General features: G+C 42.7%; 1 protein-coding gene across 1 annotated transcript in view; it reads right to left on the bottom strand.

The window, feature by feature from the left end:
- The window catches only part of LOC117260343 (melatonin receptor type 1B-like), a 155,432-nt gene extending 151,169 nt beyond the window's left edge, over positions 1–4,263 (bottom strand). Inside the window, exon 1 of the mRNA XM_033632333.2 lies at positions 3,730–4,263. Coding sequence (XP_033488224.1) covers positions 3,730–3,925 — 196 coding nt within the window. The 5' untranslated portion in view covers positions 3,926–4,263. The remainder of the gene's footprint in view (positions 1–3,729) is intronic.
- Between the last annotated feature and the right edge of the window lie 4,774 nt (positions 4,264–9,037).

Here is a 9,037-nt window from a genome sequence, read left to right on the forward strand (position 1 = left end):
CAATACAAAGCCAATAAAGAGTGAGGAATTGTTTTTCTCACACTGAGTGAGCAGATAATTAAAAGTAAGAGATGTTTCTGACCTTTGTAAACCTGTCTAAACAATCCTACCACAAGAATCCTTTAGTAGCTGTTTGGGAGTTTTCAGTAACATCATGATGCTCAGCATAAAGGGGTTTCATAATTATATCATCATCATTAAGATATTATATTATGATACAAAGCCCCTGTACAGCTACTAAATAGATCTTGTAATGAAACTGTTTTTGCAATTGATGTATCTAAGGTCAAGAATGACTTTTACAAATTCAGTGCTGCTGCAATTAGTTCTTATCACCTACATACCAAAATATAAAGGGCACGCCAACGTTATTGTAATGGTAAAGGCTGCCATACATACAGGTAACCTGTCAGCCATCAGATATTGTAGCCCCATTAAACTAAACATGATGTTTCTGTTATGTCCTGCATAATAGCTGTATGCGTGTGGTGAATGCCTCACAGAGAGTGCCAGAGTAGGTGAGCCAGCAGATAAATCAGACAATTTATCTGCTGCTGTCAGACTCGGAGGGAGAGGCAGCCATACCGGTTCTGCCGGCATTGCTGTCAATCTGCCACAAAGCTCTCACAAGCAGATTATTTGGACAAGACAGAGGAAAGTAACCCTTTGTGTATCATATCTAATCTTGCATTTCTAATTAGAACATCTAAAGCACTGGAATGAAAAGTCCATTTTGCTATGTTGTAGGCTTGGCCCATGCAGGGGCACATAGGTCTGCCCGCCAAACACCGATTTCTCAACAGCTACTCGCCAAATTACTATGGAATATTGTTTGGATATTGGAAACCAAGATGTTATCCTAACATTTTTGGTGTCCCTCTGGAGTTTACTTTAATGCCCTCCATTAAAGGTTTGGTTTTTAAGATTTAGGAGGATTTACTGGCATCAAGCAGGGAGGATCGCCAATTGCAACAAGCTGAAACTTCTCCTGGTTAGAATTCTTTCAGTGTTCATTGTTCAGGAGGTTTTTATTGGGTGCCAAATTATCTGTAGAGGTCTCCTCCTCTTCAAAACACACAGATCAGGTGATTTAAACAGGTAAAAACATTTAATAAAGCCGTTTAATGTTACAAATCAGTCTTTTTCCAACACTGTTTGGCATGTCTGAGACTAGCCTCGCGTGACCAGCCTCCCTTACCTTGGAATGGGAGTCTGGGGACATTTGTCTTTCGTTTTGTAATAGATATGGGTGGGGATATCCAGACCACGTGACGGCGTTGCCATAGGTATGGCACGCTGTAAATCCTTAATTTCTCCAACCTTGTGGATGTTGCAGCTCTGCAATATAGCTGAATCAAATGAAATCATATCCATTTTTATCTCTTCTTGCGATGCACTGAACACTTCCTTTTCTGTTGTACTACGGACAACAATTCGGGGAACAGCAATTCCAGTGTAGACGGGTGTAAGGCAAAGCTAATCAGCCGTTGGTTGAGGAAGTATGGAAGTACATGGATTTGGATCCAATCACATCACTGCCGCTGGGAGCCAGCGCTAGTTCTATTACAACTTTCCTATGGGAATGTCCACAGGCAGAGTCAGCCAGTGTGCTGATGTCATCGGTGTCTGTATAAGAGACTAGTCTGAGACAAGCCACTATCCTAGCACCTGCTAATGTGTGTTCACCTTTTTTCTCTTAAAGCTTAAGATCCAGACGTTCAGGAGCCAATCATCAGTAGAGGTCTATTCCTCTCCAAAACAAACAGACCAGGTGATCTATTAAAAACACTGCATAGAGCAATTTCACATTAAAAAATCCATGTTTTTTAATGCTCTCCTAGCAGTGGGGCTGCGAAGTACAGTGGCTGATGCAAAAAAACACGGAAACACAAATGAGAACAGTATTTTCAGAAGATACTTCAGAAACTGAGGATATTTTGATGCATGATGACAAATACAATACAAAATATATATCTAATGTGTTTTAAAACATCACTTTATATATTCATATGAGTTAATCATTCATGGAAAATAGAAAAGCTCATGCTTTTTTGCTGAAAAAAAAAAAAAATCTGTTAAAGGTCCAGTGTGTAGGATTTAGGGGGATATATTGGCAGAGATGGCATATGTGTATGTTTTCCTTGGTGTATAATCACCTGAAAATAAGAGTAGTTGTGTTTTGTTACCTTAGAATGAGCCATTTATATCTACATAGGGAACAGGTCTCTGTGTATGGAGAGATTGCCATGTTGTGCCGCCACAATTTTTGTACAGTAGCCCAGAAGGGACAAACTAAATTCTCGCTCCAAATTGGGCCATTCGCATTTTTGCATTAGTTAAATCCTAAATGAAATGAGCAGCATGGCAGTTACAGTGATTGGTAATGTGAAACTGCTTTACTAAGGTCCCGTTTATACTACGATTTCAACTGAAAACAGTAAACATTAGTTGCCTTTTGGCTGATCGTTTACACGACAGCGGCGTTTTGGGAGCCTGAAAACGCAACATTTTGAAAACGGGTTCCAGAGTGCAATTTTTTGGAAACGGCACCGTCTCCGTTGTCATGTAAACTTGCAATATGCAGCTCCTCTGAAAACGGAGATTTTACGCACATGCACATTATGGTTCCAGTCACTAGGCACGCGCGAGAAAGTCGATCATCATAACAACAATGCCGAGCTCTGTTTGTGCTGCTCACCCTGTTGAATTTATCAACACTTCTCCAGCAAAGTGTAGATCTGTTACTGTAGCAACTCCACCTCGTTGTCCGTCCAAAGTTATCTGTGATAAGTAAATGGGAAGTATAAGAGAACAATAGGTCCTACATGAGGCTAATGTTTTAACTCTTTCATATCAACAAAAGGGTTTTTTAAATATGTTTACATTTTAATGTTGTCAGTGTAGAGCAACACAGCAGCAGTAACTTATAAAATATGATGATGAATTGAACACAATACTTACACACATTGGTTAACAATAGCCTACTTTCCCTTTGGACATTCATTCCCTGGTCTACAGTTATTTAAACCTCAACTTAACCTCAATCTATCTCAAAACAAGACAGGATGCAAGCTGTTTCTCAAAGCTGCAAGCTGCATTAACCTGGCTAAAATCTTTCTTCTTAACTATGACATAATAAACCACACTTATTTTAGTGAAGCTATCAATCTGCTGGGGCAGATCCACTGCTCCACTGAGCCTACAAGTATTGTATGGAATGGTAATGGATCCATTTGACTGACAAGTTTGGTGAGACAGAGATGGAGGAGGCAGACAGATGAAAACAACTCATTCAGTGAACCAGTGACAATGAATCAAAACTCATTCATTTCTGCAGGATTCATTCACGTGTGATGTTCTTCATTCATTTTCTGCCCATTAACATGAAGGAACTACAAACGTTTTTCTCTTTATCAAACACCATGTGATGTCAGCTGTCCTGGTATTATTGTGGCTCCAGACAGGACCTTCACTGCCAACACACTGACGGTTATCCGACTGTTGTGGATGTGTGGTCGGTAACGTAAAAGCCCAGCTCGGCTCACCTCTAAATGTCATTTCACCGCACATCTGTGCTCCATGCTCCGCTGTTTCTCTCTCTGTGTTGTTCACACACACACACACACACACACACACACACACACACACACACACCCACACACACACACACACACACACACACACGCCCGCGCCAGTACCTACTAAATCGTGTAACAATAGCTTTCTTACCCGCATTTCTTAGTTTGCGGTTCCTAAGCACAGCCACGATAACCAGCAGGTTTCCCAGGATATCCACCACAGTGGTGAAGATCAGCACGCTCGCCAGCGCCGTGATTGTCCATGCGGGGCGCGCTGCCCCCTGGCTCGGCTCCGGCCCGTGTACCGTCCGGTTCTTCAACAGCGAGTCATCCCCCTGCATGTCCATAGCCTCTCTCCCCCTCTTCCTCACACCCCGCGGTCGGTGTGAGTGATCGCTGGCATGCTGCTTCACTGTGACAGCCAAAAATGTCAGTTGTGTCCCTCAGTGGCCGCCGCGGGTTTTCTCTGTCACTGCGTCCAGCGGCGTAACCTGCGCCAGAGTCCGGAGCCGCCCCGCTGCCAGTCCACCTGGCGCGGACCGCGGCCCACTGAGACCCATAAGACAGTCCAGGGACCCTGGATGCTGAGAGCAGAGATGCGCCACTTAAATCCCCTCTCCTGCTCCTCCACCTATTCTTTCCTCTGCTCTGTCTTTCCAGACCTCATGCTCCTCATCACTCCTCTTCTCTGCCTCTCCAGACTCCTCTCCCCCCACACACCCTCTCCTTCCTCCCCCTCCTCTGTTCTCTGTTACCTAAGGGACTGGAGGCAACTCTGTGAGCCTCCTCTGGCATTCCGCTGCGGTCTCATCACTGCTGTACTGTACTACACTAGATGGCTTTTTGTTTTGTTTTGGCGCTGATATGACATTTTATCCAGTGATGTGTTTTAGTGATTACACTAGTTTGTTCCATTGCTTGTTTATAAGAATCTGTCATAGAACACGGTTTTTAATACGCCAATGGAGGATATATCCACAGCAGAGATCCCTTCCCCTAAACCCCATACATTTAGTTATCCAATTGTAGCCTACTTCTCTTTTTGATTAAAAAAAAATCCATAAGGACTGTTCTCTACCTATCAGAGGATGCTGGTGTGACTTCATTTTTTTTACTATTATTATTATTTTTATGTATTTATTTTTCTTTTTTGTTGACCCTCTCCAAAGCTACACATATTTTTCCTTGAGCCTCCCTGAGTGACTGAGGGAAAATGCATGATCCTCCATCCACCATAAATTAGTTATAAGATTTTTAAAACTTGTCCTTTGATGGTTGAAAGTTAAAAGTTAGAGAAAAAATCCTGGAGCTGAAAAGCCTCAGTTTTTCACTTTTGTCATGCATGCTGGTGAGTTCTTGCAATTGGTTCATCTTATTTGTGGCCAAATTTGAGATGTAGAATAGTGATTATTTTAAGCTCAGACGTGTTGTTTTTTCTATAGGAACTCAATTCAACTCAACTCAAACTTTATTTATAAAGCACATTTAGTGCTGAACAGGTCAATAGAAATAAACAAGCAAATACAGTGAGGCACCCAATAGTACACCACAATAACAACCATAAGATACATAAAATACAATACAATACAATAAAAAAAAATACAAGGGTTATAAAATAAGATAAAAATAAGATAAAATGTTTGGGTGTCCAGCTCAGCCTGAGTTAAAAGCCTGAGAGAAGAAGTGGGTTTTAAGAAAAGACTTAAAAACCTCTAGGGTCTGGGCAGACCTAATGTGCAGGGGCAGGCTATTCCAGAGCCTAGGGGCAGCCGCCCCAAAGGCTCTGTCACCTCTGGTCTTCAGCCTAGTCCTAGGAGTAGCCAGTAATAGCTGACTGGCTGATCTCAAGGCTCTGGAGGGAGCATGAGAGTGCAGGAGTTCAGTTAAATAAGAGGGTGCCAGCCCATTTAGGGCTTTAAAAACAATCAATAAAATTTTAAAATCAATTCTAAAACGCACTGGAAGCCAGTGGAGCGAGGCCAGTGAGGAGGCGGGCTGCTGCATTCTGGACAAGCTGTAGACGGTGTAGCAGTGACTGGTCAATACCGACATAAAGTGAGTTACAGTAGTCCAGACGTGAGGTTATAAAAGCATGGATTACCCTCTCTAGATTTTGGGGGGAGAGATAGCCCTTTACTTTAGCTAAAAGCCTGAGTTGATAAAAGCTGGTTTGTATTACTGATCTAATTTGTTTATCGAATTTAAAAGCACTGTCAAAGGTCACACCGAGATTTTTAACAGAGGAACGGATGTTAGGAGTGAAGGTGTCCAGAAAATCAGCGGAGTAATCGGAGGGGTCACATCCAAACATAATGATCTCGGTTTTATCCTCATCGAGATTTAAAAAGTTAGTGTCCATCCAGGATTTGAAATCTTTTAAACATTCTAGCAGTGGCTGTACAGGATCCTTGCTAATGGATATAAGGGGCAGATAGATCTGTACATCATCTGCAAAACAGTGAAAATGTATGTTGTGTCTCTTAAAAATCAACCCTAATGGCAGCATGTAGAGCAAGAAGAGGATGGGGCCCAAAATGGAGCCTTGGGGGACACCGGAGGTGAGAGGAGCCGTAGCTGAGTTGAATTCCCCTAAATTAACTGAGAAGCTCCGATCAGTGAGATAGGACTGAAACCATAGAAGGGCAGTACCTGTGATACCTACCCACTGTTCCAAGCGAGACAGGAGGATCCTATGATCTACGGTATCAAAGGCTGCTGACAGGTCAAGCAGCACCAGAACAGCAGAGTTACATGAATCAACAGTTGACAAAAGATTGTTAAAAACCCTCAAAAGTGCTGTTTCAGTGCTGTGGTGTGGTTTAAAGCCAGACTGGAACTTTTCATACATGTCATGGGCCACTAGGAATGATTGCAGCTGAGTAAAGACCACTTTCTCCAAAACCTTGGACAAAAATGGTAATTTGGAGATTGACAGGAGAGAAGGGTCCAGGTTTTACTTTTTTATAAGGGGCTGCACTACAGCATGTTTGAGAGCAGCTGGAACACACCCTGAGCTAAGGCAGGTATTTATGACAGCAAGAACAGTGGACCCCACAGTACCAAAAACATCTTTGAAAAGGCGAGAGGGAATGCTGTCAGAGGGACAGTTAGTCGGCCACAGATGCTTAACTATATCTGATAGTGAGGAGAGAGATACTGGCTCAAACTGGTCAAAGACAGCAGGTAAAGGGGGCACAGTGGGGTCAGGACCAGGGGCAGTGAGAGTGGAAGCAGCTGGCCTAAGGGCAGAAATTTTTTCAATAAAAAATTTAAGAAAGCTCTCACAGAGAGTGGGCGATGGCACAACTGGAGCGTTATCGCATGGGTTTACAAGGAGTTAAAAATACTGAACAGAACCTGGGGCTTATGACTGTTACTGGAGACAATATTTGATATATACTCCATTTTGGCAGCTTTAACGACTCGCTGGTAGGCTGATAAACATTCACGTAAAGCTTCTTTGGAGACGTGGAGCTTATCTTTTTTCCACTTCCTCTCAGCACGCCGACATGAACGTCTGAGAGAACGTGTGGAGTCATTTAACCATGACTCAGAAAATGCTTTAGAGCGTTTAAATCTGAAAGGGGCAACGGAGTCCAGGATATCAGTGCATGTAAAATTAAAAACACTTAAAAGCTCCTCAGCATTAAGACCGTGATTGGCATCCAGAGTGCTAAACATGTTTACGTCGGCATACATGGCAGAGAATTGTGATGCAGTTTGAGGGTTCAACATGCGCAGGCGGCGCGAGGGAGCACAGGTTACAGTCTGCGAACAGGGGATTGAAACGGTAAATAAAACAGGCAGATGGTCAGAAATACATGCTGTTTCACATATCTCATTTACACTCACAGATAATCCATGTGATAGCACAAGATCTAAGGTGTGACCCTTCTCATGAGTCGGGCTGGTCACAGACTGAATGAGATTAAAAGAAGCGATGAGGTTTAAAAAATCACTGACCAGAGGTCTGGATTCACAACACACATGGACATTAAAATCGCCAGAAATTAAAAGGTGGTCATACTTCACTGTAACCCCTGATAGAAAATTGGCAAAGTCATTAATAAAGTCCTTATTAAATTTAGGAGGACGATATACAACTGCAAACATGACAGGAGAGGACAGGTTTAGCTCAAACAGTTGCAGCTCAAAACTGGAATAATTGTCAGATAGAATTTGACGACACTCAAAGCTGGATTTGAACACAGAGACTAGACCTCCACCTCTGCCGGTGGTCCGAGGGGAACTGAGAAATAAACAGTCAGGAGGAAGGAGTTCAGAGAATGGTGTACACTCACCAGCCTGAAGCCAAGTCTCTGTCAGGAGCAGAAAATCCAGATCACGAGAGGTGAAAAAGTCTTTTAACAAGAAAGTCTTGTTTGCTAGCGATCTAGCATTAGTCAGGGCAATACGGAGAGTAAGCTCCTCAGTGGCTGAAGTTGAGACACGAGCCAGCGGGCGAAGGATCCCATGGTCCACACCACCTCTGCGGGCTCGCAACCGGCGGGGCAGAGCAATGGTCTCTATAGGGAAAATGACCGGTGGAAGTGGCAGTGATAGCTGGGGCCTGTGGGGGGTGGTGGCGGGGGAAATAGTGCTGTGAGCAGTTGGTGTTGTTGGCGTAGAGGAAGTAGAGGAAGTAGACTCCGGTGAGGGGGTGTGGCAGGTAAACAGTCAGTCACGTGGAGCATACTGGACAGTGTGGCGAATGTTTGCAGGAAGCCTCATTGCACATTATGTGTCCAAGGACTGTCAGAAATTTGTAAATTCAATGATGACTTCTGTTTTAACCATTTCTGGCCATGATAAATGGTGTAATTTTGCAGATTAAAAAATAAATCAATTAATTAATACAAAATACAACTATTTAAATTTTTATGCCCCTCCTCAAAAAAAGGACACTGTTGATGTTAAATAATATATTAACCCTCTGAGGACTGAGGGGGTTTTGGGGTACTGTGATAATTTTGGCACTCCCTTATGTTGTACAGTTTGAACAAATGTAAGCAGTATTTTCAGAGTCACATGACTTTTAGGGAGATATATTTCTGGATTACTTAAAACAGGCTAAATCTAAATCACACTCTAAACCATGTTATTTTAAAAAATCTCCTATTATTAGGCAGTGGACACATTGGAAAGTGTAAATCATGAGGTTTCTGTAAATACTTTATTCATGCTCATATGGTAAAACTCCTGAAGATATTAATCCAAATAAATGACAAACTTATCTAAGTCCTGCTGAATTCTGCTGGCGCAGGTTTGAGGCCCCAATTCTTTCAATTCCAGTAAATCGTGTGCAAAGAATTGTAGGTATACTTTATACCCGCTGAAGATACACACATGCGTCGTTGAAAATTCTCTGACAGAAGGGCTCTGTCCTCAGTAGAATTTGAAAGATCCTTGACACTGAAATAGTCCTTAGGCAGGATTTGATGATGTAGCCTCCTCTCCCC

The sequence above is a fragment of the Epinephelus lanceolatus genome, chromosome 4 (assembly GCF_041903045.1).
Source record: "Epinephelus lanceolatus isolate andai-2023 chromosome 4, ASM4190304v1, whole genome shotgun sequence".
NCBI lineage: Eukaryota > Metazoa > Chordata > Actinopteri > Perciformes > Serranidae > Epinephelus > Epinephelus lanceolatus.